This window comes from Castor canadensis, chromosome 4 (genome assembly GCF_047511655.1).
Source record: "Castor canadensis chromosome 4, mCasCan1.hap1v2, whole genome shotgun sequence".
In the NCBI taxonomy this organism is placed as follows: domain Eukaryota; kingdom Metazoa; phylum Chordata; class Mammalia; order Rodentia; family Castoridae; genus Castor; species Castor canadensis.
The window spans coordinates 122,125,966-122,152,606 of NC_133389.1; the positions used below are offsets into that span (position 1 = coordinate 122,125,966).

The window sequence follows — 26,641 nt, forward strand, 5'->3', positions numbered from 1 at the left end:
ACAGTGATGAGTTTACTATTTGATCACTAAATTATCCAATCTTTTGCCAATGCCCTAACTCCATTCATTTGGTTAGGAAAAGACATTTATTCCTAAACTATTCATTTGTTCTTGTCTCCAAAAATAACTAAAGTATTGGTCAAAGATGAACAAATTCATACAATAAAAACTTTTTATCCAGTTCATCCTACAGAGAAATGGGTTCTAATACCCTAACAGGGACACACTCCATGGAGACATGAGATTTGCAGCAGGCCTTCCCAAACTGGAAAGTATACATGGGTCACATGGGAAACTTGAGACCAACCAGGCAGGTTCCAATGCAGCAGGTCTGGGGTGGGGCCTAAGAGTCTGCATCTGTAACAGGCTTCAGAGTGACACTGATGTGAGCCCCGGAACCAAATTTTGTGTGGCAAACTGGCAGAATGAGCTTTGGAGGAAGGCAGAGATCACAGAGCTGATATAAGTTTAGAGAAAGAAACACAAAGGGCTGTTAAGAGGGCTGAGCAGAAGGACAGGCCCAAGGTGCTGCCTCACCAAGTCTGACCTGAGAAGAGGAGCAGAAAGCAAGGTTGGAAATAAGAGAAATTGCAGTAGTAAAGCAGCTTGAATTTCACTCGAACAGGAAAGGGATAGAAAACAGATCAAAGTTGGAAGGAATCACAGAACTCTGAAATCTGGCAACACATCTGCCAAAGACATAGCTAGGAACTATCACACAGTGGTCTCGTGGGAATCCAGTGAAAATGACTCAGACATGTCAGCAAATGCCAAACCAAGCCATGGCCCAGAATCAAATCTGCTTCATCTGAAATGCATCACAAGCAGCATTTCACACGCATCTCCATGTTGATCACTCATCTTGTGTCCCAAGTTCCTGACTCAGCACTCACCTTTCCTAGCAGAAGATCACATGGTTCCGGGGCTCACAGCATTATTGATCCTGCTGACAATGCAGGGCTAGGTCATCTGGACAAATGCAAATGGGCACAATGTAGAGTCAGGAGCCAGCTTCACTCCTGACTCTACCTATACTGTCTCCACCTGTGTTTTCTTAATTATTTCATCCTGTGTTCAATTCATACTACCTTTTCAGACTCCAGGTATCCTGGTAAGCTGCCTCAAAGTCTTCTGGACTGAGGAAAGGGTTCAGAAAACAAAAAAGAAATAATACAAATTTGAAGATATAAGAATTAGGAAAAACTTAAAGCCTGATTTCTTTTGTCCCTGAGACCATGAGATTCATAAAGCCCTAAAAGGAAAGAGATTTTGTTAATGAAAGGGAAAAGTTTAAAATGGATTCTGAATTTAAAATATTAAAACAAAACCTAACCAAATTAGCATATTTTTTACAACCTATGTAAATTCTTGTTTATCTGAAAATGGTGGCAAAATATCCTACTCAGTCTTAGTTAAGAAATCAAACTTATTCAAGCTCCAACAGTTGTGCAGTTAAATCTGAGGAGATACCATTTCTAACTTTATCCTAAAGCAGTGGGTCTCAACCTTGGTTGCACATTGAAATCACTGGGGAGCTTTAAAAAATATCAGTGCTAAAGAAAGCTGATGTAAATTGGTTTAGGATACAGCCTAGGAATAAAGATTTGCAAAAACTTTCAGGTGATTCTCCTGTGCAGCCAAGGCTGAGAAACACTGCTTCTAGCTAACTACCAAGGAGTATTCCTTCCACAAAATGATAAGAGAAACATCTGGCTTCCAGGAACATTCTACACTACAACTTAATCTTTAAAAAGAAATACATATATAAATTAATATTTATATATATATTTATTTATATATATGTACACACACTCAATTTACAACTACTACCAAATAAAATATGTATTTCCAAACGCAAGAGATAACCAAATACAACTTTAAAATGTATACAATACCCTTTCCACATATTTTAATAAGTCCTGAAATGACATGGGGGTGACTGACTTAAATAAAAACACTTGAGAAAGTCATTCTCCAGCTTGCACTTCCTTCATATCAGCATCACTAGGAAAAGTAACTTAACCCATGTCATAAATAACCCAAATCTGTAAGCAGCAGAATTTTAAATAAAAATAAATTCAGCAACTTCTAATGTCACTTAAGAAATAGAAGAAAAAAATTAAAGCTCTTACAAGAACAATGTATTTTTCTGGACTGTCATTTTCACTCATGAAAAAATGTCACTGTGAGATTATTTTAATTATGAAATGATATACTACTTAGGCAGCAAACGCTTACCTTTTTAGAGGCCAGAGAAAAACCTATTCAAGATACAGAGTCAAATCTACTTCTGTCTTGTACCACTTAATAAATTAATTAATGAGTGTCCCTTGCCACTTAGCTCTTTAGTTTTTTTCATATGATTTGGTATCTATCTCACAGGATTAGAAATTGCAGATGTCTAGATGTCCTGAAAACAGAGAACCTTTTTATAAAAGAAGTATAAATTCTATGACAGCTTTCAATGATTTTGTGGAAGTCTTTAAAAGTAGAGATCAGTTGTACAAGTGTGAACTGTCATGGTGGCTGGAGGTCTTGAAAAGCCCTCAAAAGAAGCCAGGAGCCAAGAGGGGTTTGCAATGTGGGGGTGATCTAAACAATGTACAATGTAAAGCTATTTGGACTTGTCACAACGAATCCCCCCATACAACAAATATATCCTAATAAAAATAGTTTAAAAATTATAAGTGTCATATGGATGTTCCAGGCAGCCAAACAACAGCCCAGTTAATAGACAACTTTCTTGAAGGCTTAGCATCCATTCACAGTTTGGAGAAGGGGGCCATGAATTTGACATCTCCATGCCCGTGTTGCAGCCACCTGACTATACCCAACAAGCACAGTATTTCTCATGAAAGCATGATTCTCTTCCAAAACAATCTTGTGGGAAAAAAAAGAAGATTATTTCTTTTACTTCATCCACTAGATTTCAAATTGTGTTTAATTTTTTAAATAACTTTGACTCATTTTCATATTAAATTATTTGATCATTTCTTTTTTTAAAAAAGTAGCCAGGAAATCATGAATCATAGGTAAATGTCTACTTGCTAATAGAACAGAATGCACAACTCAGGGCTTAGTTATGGTGTCACAAAACTGGGCACTCTGAAAAAACTTACAAAACAAGGGAGGGCCATTTGTTTTCAGAGTTGACTTAAAAAGTTCTTCAACAAACATATATATATATCATATATACATCATTTGGTATAAATGTAAGATAAACACACATACATATCAATGTCTTATGGACTCTGAAAGCTTTAAGGTCACCATAAGGGAATTAGAATTGAGCCAGGCACCGTGGCTCACACCTGCAATCCCAGCTATTCAGCAAGTAGAGACTGGAAGGATCAATTTGAGGTCATCCCAGGCAAACAATCTCAACAATAACAACAAAAAAGCTGGTGGGGTACACCTGTCATCACAACTACATGGGAAGTGTAAGTAGAAGGATCATAATCCACCCCCCCATACACAAAAACACCAGACCCTATCTGAAAACTAACTAAAGCAACAAGGGCTGGTGGTGGAGGGCCTGCCTAGCAACTGGGAGGCCCTGAGTTCAAACCCCAGTACTTCAAAAAAATAAAAATAAAAATCATCAGACTCAGCTATCTACAACTACTGTTTTATCATTTAATTGTCTGTGGTTGGAAGAACTTGAAAAAAGTCAAGTAGATGACATTATTAAAAATAGAAACAGGAAGAATTTGTACTGTGGAAACCAAGAGACCAACTGTGAACATGGCTTCCTACATTTAATTTCATCCAAATAACTGAGAACATGAGGTGAAACCTGTCTTTTCTTGTGGAGGTGCAGTGAGTTTCCTTCGGTTCTACCAGAGAACCAACTTCCTGCCAAAGTGGCAGACTCCCCCATGCCCTCTCCAGCCTTCTTCCTGAATATTCACAGTGTACCTTTTGCAGGAGAAGCTCAATTCATTGTGGGAATAACCTCACCAAAAATAAGAAAGAGGGTAACAGGAAAGGACAAACACATTTGTCTCAAACCAAGCAGTTTCTAAAAGTATATGAATATGACAAAAGTGAGGTACAAAAAGGTGAAATGGGGGCTGGAGGATATAGCTCAGCAGTAGAGCACTTGCCTAGCAAACATGAAGCCCTGAGTTCTGTTCCCAGAAAAAAAATAATAAAGGGAGCTATACCTAAAGTTATATTTAATGTGAAATGCCTTCCAACATCTTCTCCTACTCTGACAATGAATGTGTACACAAGCCCATAAAACATTTCATACCTTTTGAAATGTTTATTTTTGCTTACTTTTTGACAAAACAGAAGATTTAGCAATCTTAGCACACCATTTCTAACAAATATATAACACTTAAAGGTAAATTAGGATATCTGATTACCATCTGAAGAAACTATGGCGTAACTTTTAAATTTGATATTTCAAAAATGAAAACTGTTTTATCCAACCAAATTATACATAGTTCTAAGCTAATGTGACTTCAGAATTATAAAAATGACTTTGTTTTGCATATAAGTAACTATTCTCTAATTTCTTAAAAATGTTTTCATGTCTTCAAAATAGCCACAAAAAAAAAAAATTCCACTTCTAATCCTGCCCTCAATTGGACTATACTTGGACAAACACAACCACTAAATCTTATTATAAAGCTGAGGGGCAAGAGACAAATAACTGTACAAAACTGAAGTGTTGAGACCTGAAATGCTTAAAACAGTACCACATACCATGAAGTAAGCTCGCATTTCAGTGCTAAATGCTTTATGTAAAAGACTTCAATGAGAAATCAAATACAATAATTTGTCCCCATATGGTGAGGAATGAGCTGCTGCATGAATAATTAACTTAGTAATAATAAAATTTATTAAGTTCAAACAGAATTGAAAATATTTTGATATGCTATGAATAGAACACACACACACAAAGTTATACTGTTCTGAGATTAGCTTAAAAAGCTTCCAGCTTTTTAACCAGTATAATCCTTCTACAAATAAACAAGATTTGCAGAAGTATCAACATAATTCCACAGATTTGCTAAAATAGCACAAACAGGTTTTAGATTTTTTTTTCTTTTTTAAAAACCTAAATTAAAAACTTCTGACTGGAGGAACTGCTTAGAGGGCCCCAATTATTATTAACTAAAAGAAATGATAGAAACCTGTGTCAGACAACAGGTTATAGCCATTCCTCTCAAACAATCATTACGCCACTAACTAGCTAGAGCTTTATTTTCCAAAATACCCTACAAATCATAGCTAATTCATTCCTTTAAGGAAAGGAAGGAAGGAAGGAAGAAGAGAAGGAGGAAGGAAGGGGAGAAGAGAAGGAAGGGAGGGAAGGAAGGGGGAAGGGAGAAAGGGCATAGCAGATCAAGAGAAAAGAAAAATAGTGACAGCAGCAGAAAGCAAAGTGAATGCAGTGGCTTTGTTCTGAGGGAAAAAAAAGCTCTTGATTTAATCTATGAATCCTGTCAGAGAGAGAGCAAATTACCTTTATAAAGATGACAAAAGAAGAGAGAGCCAAATGCAGAATTTACCCAGCTCAAAGCAACTTAACAGAGAAACTTTCATTATGTACATAGGAGAAAAGGAAGCACACTGTGTACCCAAATCTATAACTTCACAATAGGTTTACAATGTCACCCTACAATACTAGACTGATCTTAAATTATAAAGCATGACTTGTTAGTTATTAGTATTTTTAAGCAAATTTAAAAAGAGATCTTGTTAAAAGAATTAATTTTTAAATATACACAATCATAGAACTTGGAGGAAAAAGTTTTACAAGGTAGTATAATTCCTCATTGAACAAAGGAGAGTGAGGACTAGAGTGAACGTGATTCCTTCAAAGCCCTTGGTGATGATTTCTGCAGGGGACTGGAGAAGCAGCAGGGCCCCTGGCCTCTGAAGCTCTTCTGCCTATACCACAATGCTCAGCATCCATCACTGTGTATAATGGCTGCTTCTTTGAAATGACTTTGCTCACATCTGTCATCTATCAACACTAAAATACTTTAATGATTGTTACATAATTTTATAATGTAATGATTTAACTATTTTTCCTTCTTTCTTTTTTAAGAAAACAAGTACAAAGATTTCTCCTACAACTGTAGTTCTCTATACTTAGGAATTAAATTATAAATTTTGATGGTATTGACTTAAGTGTAAGTATGGGAAAATGAAGTTGAGTAGTTTGTAATTAGACCAAAGACACACTAAAACATGAATATTCGAGTCCAGAGAAAAGGTGAGAGAGAAATGATTAAAGTCCAAGAATCAGAAAGTCACCAGGCATTGTAGCCCACACCAGGATTAGTCTGTAATCTAAGCACTCAAGAGGCTGAGGCTTGAGGATCTCCAGTTCTAGGCCATGCTGAGTTACATAACAAGTTCAAGATCAACCTGGACTATATAGAAAGACCCTCTCTCAAAAATATAAAATAAAAATCATAAAGTCAAATTAAGGTGATGAGTCAAAATGTTCATCAATCCCTGGATAAAATAGAGCACCCTGAAAGTTGTAAAAAGTGGTTTAAAGTGAATAAAAAGAACTATCAAATTTATGGAGTTTATTCTGTCACTTAATGAGAGAAGCTGAAAAGACAGATGGCTTCAAAAAAGATGATTAATTCCTCACTCATTTAATGGATTTCAAGGAAAGTCAAGTGTGCCCTAGGGTAGCATCCCTAACCTTTCAGGCTGACCACAAACCAGAGAATCAACCTCTTTCAAGAAACCTCAAGGCCATCTCCACACAGACTACTGTCTACAAGACAGAGGCTCAGACCCACTTAGTAAGTCTTTAATTGCTATTAGAGAGCAAGGACCCCACCCTCTCAGTGGAGGGCATATAGAGAAGAGTAATCTGTCTACCAATCTGATAAACCATTTCTAGGCCAACTGAGGGAGAAAGTACAGGAAGACATCCACAGCCTAAAACTCTCACCAACCCAAAACAAAAATGAAGACACTCACCAGTCCATGGGCTCCCAAGGAATGGAAACCCTCTTTGTTTTCCCATTATCTGACTGAGTATCTAGCATTTACAGAGTTTAATAATTATGGAGTTAACAAGTTCCTGATCTAAAACTATAAATATCTCCCTGAGGTGTTAATATGATTAAAATCAGTCATTTATTCCACCATGGGATTGACAAATGTGGGGTTAAGAACAAATGTGGAAGCTGAGCACCAGTGGCTCACCCCTATAATCCTAGATACTTGGGAGGCTGAGATCAGGAGGATTGAAGCCAGGCAAATAGTTTGTGAGATCCCAAAATAACCCAGAGTAAAATGGAAGTATGGTTCAAGTGTCTCATTTGCAAGTGTGAAGCCCTGAGTTCAAACCCCAATCCCACGGGGGAAAAAAAAAAAAAAGAACAAATGTTGAACTAACAAATCTCAGAAATTGACAGCATCTATATTGAGAAAGTCCTATACAGAACAGGCCAGCAATACCACCTTACTCACCACAATCATTTTACTCAGAGAAAATTAGAATCAGCTAAAGGTCCAACTCCAAAACAAACCACAAGAAAATTCGAAAGAATTCAAAGGAAAGCATAGGTTTGTATTAACTGAAGGCCGTTCACATCGCTGCTACAGCTTGCCCTATCTAACTGCTATTAAACTAAAACAAGTTTTTATGAGCATACAGTCTGGTAGTCCCATATGCTCACCCAAAACTCTTTTTATGGGCCTAAGCATACGGCAGTAACTCGAAGTACTTATCAAATAAATAAATGAATGCTTTTAAGATCTGTAACTTTGAGGAATTTAATTACAATAGTCATTTCAAAAGTAAAAATTTAAATCATCAATTATTTAATGTCAATAATCTCATCTAACATTCCTCTTGCTCCTTTATTCTCCGAGAAGCTGACAGTGTAATCAGCACTTTGACAACTTGAATCCTTCTTCAGATGACCTGGAACCAACTTCATGCCCACAGGAAAAGGTACTGAGATCCTTCACTATATAAAGAAGCTGTATCTAGGGTCAATTGTCCAGAACTGTGTCTGTCATCACATGTGGCTCTGTGTTTCCATCTTACCACGGGACAGGGGAGATGGAGAATGAGCAGGGAATAGGGAATGGGGACGGAACAGGGAGAAAGGAATGAAGATTAGGCAAGGAGTGGAAAGTGAGGCAGGGCAAGGAGCAGGGCAGGGAATGGGGGTAGGGCAGGAAGGACAGCCAGGAGGCGATACAGTTTCACCATGAGAGGCAGATGTCCCAATGGGCAGCAAGTAGTTGATAATCTGTGACTTCTATGACATAACATTCTCACAAACTGAAGATCCTCATGGCCACTGTATCTTCAAGAATAATGGTTTCCTGTTAACACACGGCACAGCCTGTGAGAAGATGCAGTGCACTGACCTGTATATAATGCACACTGATGGAATGAGAGGATTATTAGGATACCGGATGTCCAAACACTGCCAAAATGTGAGCCCACAGAAATAATAAAAGTGCAAGCAACAGCAGTATTAGAAGTTGAAAAGATGACAGTAACTTTGCTCCACACAAGCTCATGTGTCAATAAACCAGACCACAAAAGCCTGGCAAACTTAGGAAGACTACACTCTAAATTCCATTTCTTTTTGTTTGAAAAGAACCTGGGAATAATGCATCCTGAAGTCATAGCCATTCCTCCCTTCTCTAAATATATAAAAACACTAAAAGGTCAAAGGTTCAAGATTAAGGAAAGATGAAAAATAAATCTATCATTTTAAATGAAAAATAATTTTAATTTAATAATAAATAATTATGCATAAACACTATACAACTTAGGTATTACAGAGAGATAAAAAGGCTGAGAGAAATAAATTAACCACTGCTAATAGGCAAACTCATAAATCAGACTAATGGAGCTAAGCCGAAAGCTATAAAAGCACCAGTTCTTAGACAGCTAAGTTAAAAACCCCTTCAAACAACATGGCTCTGCTTACTGGTCCTAGGAGCAGAAGGAAGAGACTGAATGATGGTCTCCCTACTAACTTTCATTGAGACCCTTATACAGTCACCATGCTGGCAGCCAACTGCTGATGAAAAGCTGCCAACGGGAAACCATGAACGTCCAGGGCATCTGAAGGCTTGCTGGAGACCAGACCACAACATCTGTCCAGCCCAGGAGGCTGGTTCCAGAGCCACCAGGCACAAGTGTACACACAGGCTTTATGTACATTCTGTGTAAATATTCTGCTGATAGCCAAAAGATGACCAGGACCTCCAACATAGCACCACAGTGAAACACAGCATTGTGAGCAAGTTCTTCGCTGATATTTTCAAACAGTGCATAAGTTTAAATGTACACTACAAACTTTAAAAATGCTAATGTACACTTATGTATATCCACAGATTTTGAGGACTCCTAAAGGGATCTCAGAAATCTTTAAATTCAGCTCTCTTTTAAAATAGCCCAGAGTTGTTAGGTAACTCAACTAGTGTTAAAAAAAAAAAGTTAGCAGAAGCAGAACCCAACTCTCGCCACAGTTTGTTCAATGCTTTTTCCACTCAGGGAAAGTGACCTTGAAAAACTGGTTAGATAACAAAGACACAACTTTATTGTCTTTATTTGTTGGTCACCACAATAGCAAGAAACAGACAAGTGGTATACAGTAGTAATTTCCATAAGAGCAAAACAGAACTGCAATTTTTAGAAAAAAATGCCTTAAATGTATGAAAAATTTGAAAATTGACATTAACTTGTGGAAGCCCTTGCTTTAATCTAAGCTTTTGCAAGTAATCTGTTCCTTCATACCCAGTAAAATCTATGTATTGTGTAGCCTAATTCAAAATTTAAGGCCAAACATATCTGGAAAACTACAGCTTTATCTTTGTACTTAATTTAAACTATAGTGTACTGTAATTAAGCCTGAAATAAAAGCTATATTCTGAATACAGACAAAAAGCTCTTGTTAATGACATTCCATTCCTAATGTAGAATAAAACAAAAGGCTTCTTCATCTGGAGCCAACTGTCATTATACTTTGTAGCTTGTATGGAGCTGTTGGACTAATATTTGTACTGAGATTAGAGTTGGGATAACCAATCAGTTAACTCCTCCACTGCAGTTTTCTATTATCCTCAAATAAATGGCCACATTAAAAAAAATGGGCAAGCAGGACAACAACTATATTTATGAGATCAAACCCTCAAATCCTTCACAGTTTGCTGGTCAACTAATAACCATTTGCCAAGCTGTTCATTTAATAATGAGTCAGTTAAGCCTAAAGTAAATGTTCCTTTAACCAACCAATACATACAGTCATATTGACACTGACAAGCTCCAATTACTAACATACATCATTTCAAATAAGAAATACAAGTTACTGTGTAAGAAAAAAAACTCATCATTAACCAAATACAAGCTACAGTGCATGTTTTAAAAATACCTCCACTTTGTATGGGGTAAAATTTGAGAAAGGCAAATGTAATTTATGAAAGTCGAAATGACCAATAAATTGTTTGTTTGTTTGTTTGTTTGGGTAGAAGGGAGAATATGATTCCTATTTGTGTCACACATTCTAGACCCAGGGCAAGAAGCGTGACATCCAGCTCTGTGTTCAGAAATCACATGACCGCAGGTCATACTGTACAATGTGTTCCACCGATGTACAAAATGAAGTGTCAATACTGAGAGCATCAGGGTCATGCTGACTACCCAAAATGAAATACTCTGACAAATCACACTAAGGTGTACATTATTCAGCACTACAGAATTGGTAATTACTCAGGGAACGAGGAAGCATGTGTCAAAGGAGAGGTCATGCCAACCCACCAACATTTACTCTTCTCTCACCCACCCACACACACCCATGGGTTATGAAAAGCAAGCAGTAGGTAACCCTTTCATCTTTACTTACTAATAGTTCGTCCATACTGGTCTGGCATTTTTCCAAGTTGATCCGCTTTATTGCTACACGTTCTTGCCTGGGTTTGCATAGGGCAGCCTGAACCACAGCAGTAGCTCCACTGCCTGAAATGAAATAAAGACAATGTCAACTTTCAAACAGCACCCTGTCTAGTTACTATTTGTGACCCTCTTTCATCAATAAATATATTGTGTCCTACTCAAGATATCTAAAACATTATCACTTGACATCTTTTTTTTAAGAGTTTCTTAAGTCCTCAAGCAATCATCTGGAGAAGAAAAAGAGAAATCTGGACTTTCCTAGTTGATTTATGTGTAAGGACATAGGGACTGGATATGAGCACAAATAATCCTACATAGACACTACGACCATCCTTGGGTCCTGACACTTTCTAAATGCAGTGCCTTTATAGTAACCTCAGGTTCTTCTCCCACTTGAGCTGCCTGAGCTGCTGCAGCACTTCCACAAGATGCTGGGAAAACATACTTGTCCCAACCACTCTTACAGCTTATTTCTTGTGCACTTGCTACAATTAGAAAAACAGGAATCAGCCCTTAGTGCTCTCATATTAAAAGCACAACTTTCAAGGATGCAAAGCTAAATGATGCACATGTATAGTTACAAAAGCTCCTGGCAGTCATATAAATTTCCTGTTTCTAAGGTTTCCTGATTATTAGCTAATGCACTCAAACTCCTTAGAGACAGTCATGTCATCATCCATATTTTATAAGAACAAAATGTAGATGTGTAATGATTTGTGGCAGAGCCCAAAGAGCTCCTAGTCAGATTAATATTCTACAGGGCCACAAGACCCCCAGGTTAAGGAATCTCAATTCTACAAACAATACTAAAACATCATTCTAATCATATAAATCCTTTTCCACCCTAACACAGCAATAAAAGAAACAGCCTGTGCTTGGGACTGTACAGAGGGGGAATGGACATGATAATCTAACTTTCTCCTCTTACTTTTTCTTTCTTACTCTTCAGGTAACTTTTCTCTAATGAGTCATTGGGTATCAATCATCAAAAAGAGGAAGAGGAGAAATTTTGGCAATAAGGAAGAGAGATCAATATGAGTTTCTCTGAGACATGGAATAAAAAAGCACAACACTTGTAATACGAAAAAATGCCTTCCCACCCCAAGGCAGTAACCAAAGGAGCACCTACAGCACTGTAGCTCTGCTGGTTCTTCTTCCCTGTGGCTCCCCGTCAGCTATGGGCCCCTGATCTATTGTTCCAAAACCCAGGTCTCCAGCTTCAAGACTCCCAATGCCAGAGAAGCAACCTGTGTTCACCAGGGAGAAAATCCCTATGTAGTGACCACCCACAGAACATCAGGTGCTTTACTCATGAAGTCCACTTATATTTTTATTATCAGTTTCATTTTATATGTGCAAGAACTGGAACTTGGAAAACTTGTCTAAGGTCACACACTTAACAACTGACTCAGATCCTGGTGGCCCAGGTACTTGTTAGCTGTGTGACCTTGGGCAAGTTTGCCAGAGTGCAACATCTGCGCTTTTCTTCTACTTTTCACAAGCTAAAGCACATCTTTCCACTCCTCATTTATTTTGGCCTTGCCAAGAAAATACTTTCTTTAATCCCTAAATGGTTCAACAAAAGGGAATCAATCTGGAGGGAAAGTCTGAATGAACCTCATTCTCAAGAGCTCAAGCTGGGAAGAGAGTGCTATCATCAGAGTTGTTTAAACAGAGCCTCCACTCCCTAACCTCACTGCTTGCTCCATTAGCTGCTACTCAGCGCCCCAACAGGTTGGCCTCGCTGGCCCAGTGGTGAGTCGGTTTCAATCCAGAATGCTCCAGACACCAAAGCCAAACACTACAGAGAACCCTGCTGATATTAAAGTGTATTTTCCAGTCTCCAGAACAAGAGACTATTACTGAAGGGAATCACAGAGAAAGTGCTAAGTAACTAGTTAGCACAGGGCCTGGTACCCAGCAGATAAATCAACACACATCTTTAACTGGCTGCTGACAGGAAACCATTTTCTACTTGCTATAAATCTTACCAACTCTGTTCCTCTATCCTTAATCCACAGTCCAGAATATTTTCAGATCAAGGTAATCACAAAACAGAAAAGAATAAAGCAAATTTCCAGAAAACTCAGAACAAGTATGTATAACACAGGGCTATCTCTCATAGACCATTAAGTCCTTAATCAAAGTCCCCTAACTGCCACTAACACATGCATGAATATGAACACAAATAAGAATTCTAAAAAGTGGAAGGAGTAGTGAAGAAAATATCTTATTAGAGCTTTTACAACTAGAGAATTGTTACTGTGATACAACTGCAGCTGGCTAAAGAACAACTAGCTCGTGGCCGGGCTGGAGGTATGGCTAAAGTGGTAGAGCACCTGCTTTGCAAGGGTGAGCCCTGAGTTCAAACCCAGTCCCACTGGGAAAAAAAAAGAACTATCTCTAGACAGAGCAAATATGAAGCTTCATGACTTGAGACCACTGTCATGGCATGAATGGATTTAATCATCCACTGAACACTTTAAGAGATTGCACTCTGAATCCAGAGCTTTCCATCAAGTACAAGAGAGACCTAGAATAAAGTTAAAGGTAAAGAGCATCCTAAAGGCCAAGTCTAACCCCTCACTTTATGGATGAGGAAACAGGGTCTGGAGGAGGTTTAAGGCATTTAATTTCCCTTCACTAATAGAAAAACATAGTATTAGGCCCCCTGGGACAAGGCACCCTTATTTCTTATCAGCCATTCTCTGCATCAGGTTGGTGTTTTTTTTAAATGCCAACAAGGATCCATTTCCATTAACCATGAAATCAGTTTTCTGGGAAGTGGAGGCTATCACTTTTTGAAGCAAAGCATCAGAATGTACCTCACGTGTGAAGGGTAAGAAATGCTTCATGCAACTTTTGCTTCAGTTACACTGAAGCTGAAGTAAAGCATCTTACCATGAGTCATGATCAAAAGTTGGAGGCCTACTATACTACATTACAATGCCCAGGATTAGAGAAAATCCATGTATTGAAAGGAAAGGAGGAAGTGACCTAACAGCATAATTCTAAAGCACATTTAGAAATAATATGAAGATAGTCTTGCTTTAAGGATTTCTATGTATTTTGCTGATTAGTTTTAAGAGGGGTTAGAAATCCAGGAAATTAAATGTTAGTAATGTGAAGTAAAATAGGAGCAATTAAAATGTTAAACAGGATCTTGTCTTTATTTTTGAACAACATACATAACTCCTTAACATGAGGTAGTATGTTTTCAGTGATATATCCATCATGCACTGCTTCAGGAACAGGGACTCTAAAACATTTCAGGAACTTGTTTATTCCTGACTCCCATTTCAAGTAAAATAAATCTTCCCATAGGATTCTGGCTTATGTGCTCAGGCTGAGAAAGGATAGCTTTACCTTTTGTCAAGCTCTCTGTTTAAGTCACTCTATCTCAATTCACTTTCAGTGAGTAATTCCAGCAAAAGAACAGCTACTTATATATACTTATGCCAATGGAAACCAGAGGCAAGAGGTTCCTTAGGTTCATTACCAAGGTGTTGATCTTTCCTTGGGTTGACACGTCTCATTTCCGTTTGTGGTATTGCTGGTATTAAAAAGTAAATAAATCCCCAGGAGTTACATGGCTGCATTCCACACTTTTTTGAGTTATCCAAAGAAATACTTCATGGAAATGTAACTTATTGTTATCACTTTAATTTTCACTAAGTCTATAATAAACTGACACAGAGAACTTCAGTGCTTCTTTTGTTTAAAAGGAAAATCACTGCTATTGCCAATGGTCATCTAAACAGTATGTTTAAAATTTCTATGTCTATGACCCACCCAATAAATTCCTTCTTGCATTTAGTACTAGGGTAAAAAATGCTTCTTTCCCAAATAACTTAATGGATAAGGGGAAATATATAGCATTATATTTTCCTTTTTTTGTCCTGACAGTCAGAAAGCTCAGATCTAAATTTTATGTTTAATACTAGCAATTATCCTTAGCCCAGGTTTCCTATGGCTTTTCCTCCTGGCCCTCTCCATCACCTGATACCCATCTATAAGCCAGCGGCCTTCACAGCGCCTCGAGCTGGACTTCCCTGTCTGTAGAAATGTGGAAATAAATGTGTTTTTTCAGCCACCCAATCTATAGTGTTTTGTTATGGCAGCCCAAGCAGACCAATAAGAAAGCCTTTCAGTGTCTGTTCTAAGTCACTCTTCCACTGACACCTATGGTAAACAATGCCATACTAATTACAAGTTCTCAGAAATTTCCTAATTAAGTCAACAGCCAGAGGCAAGATTCAACTGAAGGGGCTCTGGCAGGACACTGTAATTTCCATTTCTCAGGTTAGTAAGACCTTTAAAAAGGTTAGATGGGAATTCCAACCCTCTATGACCTAGGACCTAATTTCTATCTAAATTTCAGCTTCCAAAGAGGGAATATTAAAATCTACCAGCACATGTTTCACATCCCTGTAACACAGCAACTCAATGAATATTGGGCTCCCTCTATGAGACTCATTGGTCACTGTAGAATATGAAGAAAGTAAACTTTATCTACAGTTTATATGATAACTAAGGGACAAGAGGCAAAGCATTCTAAGTCAGTACTAAGTTTCAATCCGCTTAGCAACAAAAAGACTGTTGACTTTAAGAGGAAGAAAAGAGAGATAAATTTGGAAAGCAAAAGTCTAAATGATTCTAAGGTCTAGTACAGCACGGTAAGTATGAGAATCTAGCGGCTGGCAAAGTGGCTCAAGTGATGGAGCACCTGCCTGGCAATCATGAGGCCCTAAGTTCAAACACCAGCACCAAAAAAGAAAAAAATTATATATGAGAATCTAAAATGTAAAAGATGGCCCAGAGAATTAAGGTGGAGTTATGAATTAATATACTATAGCAAAACTTCTGACATCTAACGCACTCTAATACCTAACCTAAATAATGATCTTAAACCATCTTTGTCCAGATTCACACCACATACTAACTGCTTATCTTTAGATGAACTACTTAACTTCTCCATGCCTTAGTTTCCTCATTTGTAAGATGGCAATAATAATACCTAGCTCCTAGGATGTTTGTGAGGATCAAATGAGTTAAAACCTGGGAAGCCCTTGGAACTGTGCCTAGTACATACACAGCAACCACTAATTAAACCTTAGTTAGTACTCCTCATCAGGAAAGCCACTCCAAGTCAGCTGGTATCCTATCAATTTGTCATTTTAATACTATGTCGTATTCATGATATTAATGTGCCAAAATTTATTCAGTCCTTTCTCTGTTAATAAGTATTTTCTTTATTTACAGTTTCTCCCAATGTAATAATGTATCAATAAACATCTAATTTATATTAGCCCACAAGAACTTTTCTTTATGTTAAAGTTGGGATGTGGTCGATTGTCCAGCAACTCCTTTTCTGAAACGGCAAGGCTGAAAGAAAAAGGCATTACATTAGCCTCTGACATTGATGATACGGCCACTAGGAGGCAGTTCTATCATCACTTCCCACTTAAATGAGGAGCACCACGCCAAAACTTTTAATAAGACCTTGACCATCTCTTAACACATGAAAGGACTCTGTAATTATGCTCATCAGTCCTTTGCCAGTGAATAGAGTCCAGAGCAGTATCAGGTTTTCTTTTAAGATGGTCTGGATGGTGGTATGTGCAGTAAACAAAACAAATGGCTTTGGTCCAAATGATTTCTTCAATCCTCTCTTTCCCCAGCTTACTCTGTGCACTCAAAGTGTACAACCTCAAAGCCCACAAAGCCAGCCAGTCACATGAAGACCAGAAACCAAGGTAAATGAACATACCTGACAGCTAAAGTAGCGCAGCTGCCTAACCTGGCAAGACTGTCTGGGTTTTCCAGAAAAGGTGGAAAGTCAGAATTTCATATGAAATCTCCTAATACAGTAAGGTTGGAGGTTAATTTTTTTAAATATAAAAGCATTGTGAGTGAAACAAAAGCTTACTGCAGCTGGCATTTTGCCTAACTACATGACTGCTACTTGATTTCAGAGGTGTACCTTTCCTTACTTTATGGGCCAAATCTTAAATTAGTTATTAGATTACATACATAACATTGCCATGTTTCTAAATCAAAAATGGTCAGATTATATATGGTTAAATACAAAATGAGCATGTATCAGGACACATATCCAAACTGGTTTACTAGGGTCTCCTTCTACATCATCTGACTATTTCACCCAGAGACAGAGAAGACCTCATTAGAGCTATTCCTCCATCATCTGCTTCATTCCATGTCAGAAGAACATAAGCACAGTAAAATCTCAAGTGAAACACAAACAACAGCTATAGACTAGGTAGTATAAGCAATTTGGTGTACCCATTAATTTACAAAGCAGACACCCCAGTAGCCTGTCTGTCTGCACAAGCAAGGCAAACCCAGGTGACTACACAGAGCCCAATGCAGCAAAACCGTGTTTCTTAAGGCAGCTACAAATCTGTGACACTCCCAAGTGAACCTGGTGTATGTCACAGCCAAGCTGGCTGTTATGTCCTTCTGTCTTTGTGAAAAGAATGAGTTAAAGCCTCCTTCTACAGTTGTTGGAGCAGACTTACAGTTTACTTAAAAAAAAAACAAAAAATGAATCCTGGCAGGTACCAGGGTGAGATGGAGAAAGGGCCACTCACAGAAATGCCCTTATGTTTCACCTCTGACCTGGACAAAATACCTCACCTGGGCAAGCCAGCTTGTTAAAACATGTGGAGGTCACAAACCTCACCAAGAAAAGTAGCCCTTGTATGGAACTCGTCAAGAGCCATCTGATAATACCACAGAAAAACAAAAGTAGCCCCAGGTTCTGATTTTAAAAGAGATAGAGGGAAATGGGGTGCAGAATCAAACTGGAATGAATGTAAATTACTAGTCTTGAACTTCAAACTGCATCTAACTCAACAACTGAAGAAAAAGTCCCATGCAAACATGCAGAGAACACATGGCTTGGGATCGTGTAGCATAAAGAAAATCAGTAACAATTTTAAATAGTAATTAAAATTATTACGGAAGAGGTCCAGATAAACCCTAGGCACAAGACTGAAGAGGAACGTCAAGTAGTCTAATTCCCGTCTTACTCAATATGATTAATATTGAGATGTATGCCTAGACATTTTTTTCTTAATGATACACAGCAGATGAAGAACCACTCTGTGGATATGATTATTAGCCAATTAAAAATACATTGAACACTCAGTGGTAGAGCACTTGCCTAGCAAAGAATGAAGCCTGAGTCCAACCCTCAGCACCAGAGACAAAATATACTGACTAAATTTCAAGCACTTACTTAAGAGGTCTAACCCCTCAAAACTAAAACTGTTTTCTAGAATTTCAGTCCTGATGTTGATTCTACTACCTGGAGTAAAACACATAACCTCCCCATTAGTGAATGTTCTTTCACTTTTTAAGAAAAAGACCACCTTGTTTGATATGGAGGCACAGGGGACAGCCTACCCCAGGGATTGTCTATGAGTTAGTCACCTGCAATGTTGCCTTTGTTAGCAGAGTCAGGCACTTCTCACGGCTCTCAAGGACTCTCCATGTGCCTCTCCTGGCCCTTACAGTGGTCTCCTTCAACTTTATGCTTTCTAGAATCTGCCCTACCACTGCCTGGAACACAAGAGGCCCTTGGTAAGTGTTCCCTAAGTGAATGAAATGCACATCAACCCAAGGCTGGGGAGGTCACCTGTGGACAAGGGGAGTGGAGCTGTGATCTAAGCTGGGTTCTCAAAGAGGAAAGTAGGCACTGGCAGGCTACACAAACCTACAAGCAAGGAGAAAGTGCAATTTTACTCAAGGTGTTCTCTCTGGATGGCTCACTTTGTTGTTTTTAAATAGGTAGTTGTAGGGGATGTGACAGTGAACTTGAAGGACCAAGCCTAGGCAGGCTACCTGCCTTGAGGTATTTCTCATCTGCAGAACATCCAGTTCAGTTCTAGAGTCAAGTATCACAGGACAGATCATTCTGAGTACCCATTTTCCACCAGAATGAGCTGAGAACATCATGTTTTAAAAATGAATCCACTGGTCCCTGCTCAGCATAGAGGAACCACACAAAAAATGGCAGGTTATATAAACAAGGGTCTTCTGTGATTCTATTTGAGTATAAAGAGGAGATATGAAACACCTAACAGAATGAAGAGATGACAAACAAGGGTCCACGACAGCCCTTCAGTATCCACCTCAGGTTACACTTCATCAGGGCCTGGACTTCAGGGTATACACATTCTGACAAAGAATATCTGAGTTTTACACTCAGCAAAAGATCACTTTGAACTCCTTCTCCCTACACATAAAGCCCCACAATCTGGCAGGATTAAAAAACTTCCTTTTTGCTGAGAGGATAGTACAACTTCTTCCAGCAAAACCCACTGGTTTACTGATTAAACCAGCCAAAGGGAAGCCATCCCACAAAGGAATATCCATTACTATTCACACAGGTTAAACAGATACACCCCCTGGCAAAAGCCAAAAGGCACAAGTGTCCTGACTCAATATGCATGGCACGGTGGTTGTCGGTCTGAGCTGAGGGTACAATGTAAAAGCCAGAAGAGACAAGGATGCTCATTATAGGAATGCAAATGCTCAGCCCAAGTAGTAGACTCTGAGCAGTGTCCAGACAACCCCAGAGGCCTGAGAACATCGCTGAGCAGGAAGGAAGAGGTAGGAGTGCCCTAAGGAAGGCTCCACACCACCAGATAAGGATAAGCCCTGATGGAAGTAGCAGCATCTGGCCGGCTCTGTGTCTACCAACCACCCCCCAAGGAGTTCCTCCCAATGGAGTCCATCTGCAAGTCCCATAATCCTATCAACAGGGGATCAGGCAGAAGATGAGGAGAGTGCTCCCTCCTATCATCCTGGGGTGGGGACCAAAGGATTAGAAGTATGTAGGAACTCAGATGGGAGATGACCTAGGGGGCACCTGGTCACCTGGGTTTCTTGTGAGGATGTAGCTGTTGACCTAGGAGGCCTGAAGGGGTTTCAGTGTGAGAGTTCTACAAGTTACCAGGTGATGGGAGGCTACTGCTCCATAGACCAGGTGGAATTGCTACAGCATAGGGGACAAGCTTCCCCAAACTATCCCCAAAGGTTCCAAGCACCTACCTCCTAAGAAAGGGGCAGAGATCTCAGAGGCTGACCAACCTCCTAGTGCCTATGGCCAACTAGGGAGGGAATGTAAGCAGAGGAGAAAGTTGATGTCTAGCCAAGGAGATGACGTTGGGAAAGGGTCTCCTCAGCTTGAAAGCCCCCTCCAAGAAACCATAACTAAGGATTTTATTTTTTAACTAAGAATTTAACTCTTCAAAATGAAGATCTGCCATTCCCTCCACCCTACAGCATGGAAGTTTACTATTGGATTTTTTTCAGGTGCATTTTCAGAAACTCTCTACAAATGAAAGATAAGGACAATTCTTTGTCTAATACACAAAGTGTGATTAAACTTCAGGACCATTTCTCAGCAACTATAGTTGAAATTAAGTTGGGCTTCAGTTATCTAGAAATTTGTTTGATGAATCCAGAAAAACACTTCAAACCGTATTGGTAACTAAAGCCACACAGTAAATAAAGCTGAACAGCTAGATTACTGCATTTGCTTTTGTTCGACATATTTGAACCCCTAGTAACACTCACATCAAAAAATTTCATAACAGTAGGACTATGTCTAACTTCAACATATGCAGATTACCTTGTGTGATACTGTAAGGAAAAAATCATTGTATTTTCTAAGTTGAAACTACTTTTTTATACACTGAGGCTCAGATACCCAGCTCTGTGAGAGATGTCTAACTCAAAGCAAACTAGGTGTGTTCTACTGAGAGCTGCTGCGGAGATGGCATGAGTCCCAGTATGACTAGTAGTCATTCACTTACTACATTTTTTTAATAGCTAGGCTAATTAGATTGATAGATCTTTTAATAGATAAACTTCTTCATTTCCTTTGTGTTTCACTTATTCCACTTAAATAATAGAAAGCATTAGGGTTTTTGTCCTTTCTGTCAAGTTTTTGGTTAACCAATATTTCTGCCTTGAATTCTAAGGCAGTTCTCCACTCTCTTGATTTGCCTTGTTTGCTACCAAGCATACAATCTATAAAAAAGCCAACCAGCTAAGTTCTCAGGGTTGGATTCAAGGCTATGACCAACTAGTTGAGTGTTGACCTAAATCCTGGAAAAGCCCAAAATTCAGATTCGATTCCCTAATGTGTTCATAAACTTCACTTTAATTCATGCCGATGGTAACACTTCAATCCAACCATCCCCAGTAATGACAACTGGCACAGACATAAATAGAGGGACAGCTACAAGTCTTGTATCATTAAAGGGGATGAGGTGGCAGAAGTGATCAAAAATACATGGCCTATGCCTATGTACATTAATTGCAATAATGCACTCACCATACAAAGAATAACAGCATCTTGGAGTTGAAAAGAACTTCAATTTACATGTCACACAACCATAATGCCAGAGAATCTGTGCTTGTTCACTCATTCAACAGGTCTTCTTAAGCACTACCGAATGTGCTGGAAAGGAAGCACAGAACAAAACTGCCTGCCTTCCCAGTGTTTATATTTTGATACAGGAGGGAACATAGGATTCAAAAAATCATGAATAACATCATTTTAGACCACAGTAAGTGCTATGATAAACATAAAACTGGTAGGTACAGTACTCAAGCTGTGACAGTCAGACAAGCCATTCTGGGGTAGTGATATCCGGAGCGAGGAAAAGAAGCTACCTTGTAAAGATCTGTGGGAAAAGCACTCCAAGAAGAGATGACAGCATAGGGAAAGGGCCTGCAGCAGGGATGAGGGACAGAGACAAGGGTAATGTGACTAGATCTTGTTGAGTGAGAGGGTAAGTGGAAAAAGATGGTTGGAAAGGTAGACAGGAAATTGAACACACAAAGTCATATGGACAAAGATGTGTGCTTTGGAACATTTTGAAAAGGAGAATCAGAGGATCTTGCTTACATTTTACAAAGGTCACTGGCTACTGTGTGAAAATAAGGTTGCATGTGGGCAAGATGCAGCATGAGTATTTAGGGACTTGCCACAGATGGGCAGGTACAGATTAATCATGGCATGAGCTAGGTGGCCAAAGCAAAGGAGGAGAAGAAGAAGAAAAGTGGTTGGACTGGGTATATTTGGATGCAGAGCCACAGCACATTCTGATAGACTGGAAAATAACTGCAACAAGAAAACAGCTAGGGACTAAAACTAAATGTATGATCACCTCTTCTATAACAATCACTGAATTTTATATAAAGTATCCTTAATTCTCTATCCAGCCTTCCCAAAACTCTGCCAATGCTGGAACATTCAACAGAACAGTCAGCTTCCTCCAGGTGACAATTTGAAATGACTGGCTGCCACACACTGTTCAGTCAATCTCTAGCATCAAGCACAAGGAAGAGAGAGGGTACTGGGGAAGAAGTGGTGGAAACCAAGCTGCTGCTGCCTGTCATTTACTGAGTGAGAAGAGGCAAGCAGAGAAGGAAGAACTTTGACACATTTCAGTGAGAAAGAATTGTTCTTCAACCTGCTACAGATAGATATTCACGTGTACTATCCTATAAAGAAATGTTTAGAAAATCAAAAGAAGAAATAAAAGTATTTGTCATTTTTATTTTTCCATCCAACTCTTTTATCTTTTAGAGACTTAAAAGAAATAATTAGTGACTGAAAGCTCTTTTTCTACTTTCTTTAAAACTAAACCCTACTAAACAATGACAAAGAGCACATTAAAAAAAAAATCCCATGAACCAACCACAATCATGGATACATATTATATTCCCATCCTTATTCACACACACACACACTCACAACACAACAAAAATCTTGACTTTGTATTCTGCTGTTTTCAATGGAAATATCACACATATTGCATTTCTACAGCCTGTTTTTAATGATATTAATTATGGCACAACATCCCAACATGTTCTTGAACCATAAACTATTGCTTTTAATCCTTGAGTCCTCCTTTGTCTCAGTGTCACTTAGTATTTCAAAAGGGATAACCCACCTTTGCTGCAAATGAAAGCTAAAACAATGCCAAGTACATAAGCTTCAGTGCTCCTATAAAGTTGCTGTATTTGGCAACTCACTAAATTGCTTATACAATCCTTTGTCAATGATTTGCCAAACCAAGTGAGTATAAAGAAATAAGTCAATTTCACTTAGAGATTATTTACCTAGGATACTACAATAACTCACAAAGCACAGGAGGAAATCAGCTAAACCTACACCAGAGAATGTGTACTTCTTTTTTAATGGGAGAAATGAACATGAACATGAACTTAGGTAGAGCATCATATTCCCCAGCACTGTAATTCCACCAACACCTGACCATTTACTAGGTAGTTAAACACTTTCAGCAAGAGTCCACTGGTGAGACTATGCAAGACAACTCTCTGAATGTTTTAAGGCCAGTTCTACACTGAACTACTTCACTGTACACATGTGGATAGATTTATAGCTACATATAGAATATAAAGTTAAATTTTACAGTCAGGGAGATTACTACACTACATTCTGAAGGTGTCTTTCCTTTAGGTTTCCTAGTTCCTCAATGCACATCTATGAAAGTGTCGCATACTCATGCTATCGCCAGTTCCCCAGCTATCCTCCAGATTCTTACCTATGGCACTGTACTTTAGGCAATCCTAAAAGTGACTAGGGAGAGGAGCTTCAGAAGCTGTAGCTTCAGGAAGTGTTTAAAACAAAGATCCTATATCCCTTGACAGCCTGATACTTCAGGGGTTATGTCATTCAGGGAGGTGTGAAAGTAACACCTTGGAATCTGTTCTCAATTTAAAAGAAGGCCAAAGTAGCCTCCCTGTGAAGACTCTCCCAATCTCAAGGACAGCATATCACCTCTCCCATGCTTTTCTTTGCTCACCTTAACCTGTGAGTTCAACTGTTTCTGAAGAAGGTCTGAAGGAGAAAGGGGTTGTTATGTATAGATCAGATGCTAGCCCAGGAGGACCTGGACTCCATCCTGGGAAACTGAGCAAAATGTTCAGTTTTGCAAAACTGTATCATATTTCAAAGTCACTAGTGGAAAAATGCCACATTAAGGAATTCCATGATGATACCCTTTGTAAAAGGAAATGTAACCTGGTATTTTATATTTAGGTCAATAAAGATTTTCACATCTTCTGCCAGGCTTACACAGAACAAAGAACCCAAAAGGACATCACAAATCTTCAGACATGGTATTCTATCATGTTAAATATTGCTAGAAGTAATTAAGCTTCCAGCAAGGCCTTAGAAACATTTGGCGATAAGAGTATCTGAATGTCATATTATATTTCATGATAGTATCTGGCCTGTATTAGTCCCTCACATACTCCAGCAAAACCACAATGATCAAAGGACCAACAAAAACAATGTTCCACTTTCTATTCACCTTCATTTCTCTTGTGAACTTTTAACATTTCCCTGCCTTTTTTTTTGCATGGATGAATGCATCAGGAACTGGGGTATATGTTCAGTAGTATATTAACTGTCATGCTATTTGCACACTTTAAATTTATAAAACACATACATCTCATACCATCTTAAACAACTCTAAAACAAACACATTTAAAGGGTAAAACGACTTAAACTGAAAGAAAAATCTATTCAATTAAGCACATTTCTTTCTTCTTTTTCACTACCATGTAACTATTAAACATTTACCTTTTTTTTTGCTCTAGCTTATAAATAATTATATGGCCAGTACTTGTTTTTTATAATTATGAAATTCACAGAAACGTCTAACTGCCATGGGATCAGGAACCTGACACAACCAGACAGAAAGTCTTCTACCAGCACAAATGAAGTAGAACTTATTAGACAGACACCCTTAATGCCAGAATAATGTGGCCCTTTGGTTTATACTTTTTATCTAAGATTCACATTCACAGCTTAAAACTCATTAAACTCAACTGACAGGAGCTTAAAGGGAATTCTTATGGGAGGAGGGGGATTTCCAACCAGGAGTTAGCATTTTAGAGGCAAGTCTCTTATGGTTTACATTTTCCAACTGTACTTCCCAGTTAATTTTTAATTTCTACATCACACTTTCATTTTATTAAGTAAATGATGGAAATTCCTTCCAAGAATTTCCTCATTAAATGCTTTGGGTTTGCAGCTCATATTGCAGAGGCCAAACCTTAGCTAGCAGTGAGACGCTATGTCTGACAAAAAGGTGTGGGTGGAACACTCTCACAGAAAGAGGCCTCTGAAAACACACACAGGCCCAGACTTCCAGCACAGAGAGGCTACTGAGGTACATTTATGGGCAAGCCTGGGCCGTTTATTTTGCCTGTATGTCAGGAAACTACAAACATTCATTTCAGGAGTCAGCAGCTCTGGTCATCATGGGTCCACATGGTATGCCAGCCTCCCACCCCTCAAACCACAAATGCAAAAAGAAATCTTCAAAATACTATTACAGTCAGTATTTTAGATTAGCAAGTATCATTCAGTAATGGAAGAAATCAACTAGGCACAAAGAATTTACAAGTGAATGGAATTTAGTCACTTTCATTGCATTCCTAAAGGAACGCAGTTTGGAGCTGGGAGAAATCCTGCCCATGTTTCATTTCTCATTCCGGAGCCCTCCAAGACCTCCTGAGAATAAACACCACCTCCTTCCAATCTGCCCCGTCTTCACCCTAAATCATAATGCCATCAGCCAATGAACAAGCACATTTTCTAAGGTGGAGTTCCTGAGCCAGTTCCCACAAGACTTCTTAGGATGCTGAGTCAAAATAACGTTCAAGGAGACTACCCAATAAAAAGAAATCTCTAGTTGTCATTAAAAGCAAAAACAAAGAACACTTTTGTCCTTTGAAAAATTATTCTGTCAATGACTGCAAAGAAAGAGAAAATGACTACCAGGAGATGAGGCCTCCAGAGCAAGCTGAGGCCCATCCTTCACATGGGAGCCAGAAAGCCAGGATTGTTCCTCGTTCATCTGTGTTATCTGTGGACCGCCTGCATCAGAACCACTGCCTTCTTTGGAAAAAGACACATTCCCAGACTTGGCCAAAGTTCCCAAACAGAATCTCTGGAGATGAAGCCTGAGGACCTATATTTTTAACATGCTCCTGGAGACTTATCTGCACAATTAAGTTTGAAAACCACCATCAAACTAAACTCTTTTTATATATTTCCCAAAGTTCTGACTATCTTCAACAGAAATTATGGATACAGTACATTAAGACACCAAGCCCCTACTTATAAAGTGCTAGGAATCCTAAGTGCAGACATGGTTCCATGCACTTTATATTCTCAACCACCCTGAGTATTTTAACTCCATTTTATACCTATAAAACCGGGGACCAAGTGGCAGAGTAAAGATTGGTATCCAGGTCCCTCTGACATGAAAAAGTTTTCCTTCCACATGACTCCCTTTAATAAGCAGGAGAAGTAACTGCTCTTTCTCTCCTAATGGTCATTCACTAATGGTTAGCCATGATGCCCCTGCTCCTAGTTCCACCTCAAAGATACCCTTTTCCATCTTAGGCGCAAGTACCATCTGGACAGTGAGAATGACGCACATGGAATGGGTCATTGCACCTTATAAGAAACATAATAATAATACATGAAAATCTGGTGGAACAACTAGAGATTAGAGAGAGAGAGAGAAACTTGGCAAGGTAGCACAGGACTGTTGTCATAGCTACTTGGGAGATTGAGGCAGGATAAAGGAGGATCACTTAAGGCCAGCCTGGGCAGCACAGTGGGACCCTGTCTCAATAAAAAAAGAAAAG

The 26,641-nt window shown here is 38.8% G+C and overlaps 1 protein-coding gene across 8 annotated transcripts in view; it reads right to left on the reverse strand.

Annotated features, from left to right (window-relative positions):
• Stk39 (serine/threonine kinase 39) overlaps window positions 1-26,641 on the reverse strand; it is a 290,768-nt gene that overhangs the window by 230,792 nt on the left and 33,335 nt on the right. For 6 of the 8 annotated variants that reach the window (XM_074071025.1, XM_074071024.1, XM_074071032.1 and 3 more), the window contains exon 2: window positions 10,857-10,969. In XM_074071025.1, coding sequence (XP_073927126.1) covers window positions 10,857-10,969 — 113 coding nt within the window. Of the gene's footprint in view, window positions 1-10,856; window positions 10,970-21,275; window positions 21,393-26,641 lie in introns of those variants that run through there. The other 2 variants (XM_074071026.1, XM_074071029.1) reach the window with 2 other exon arrangements.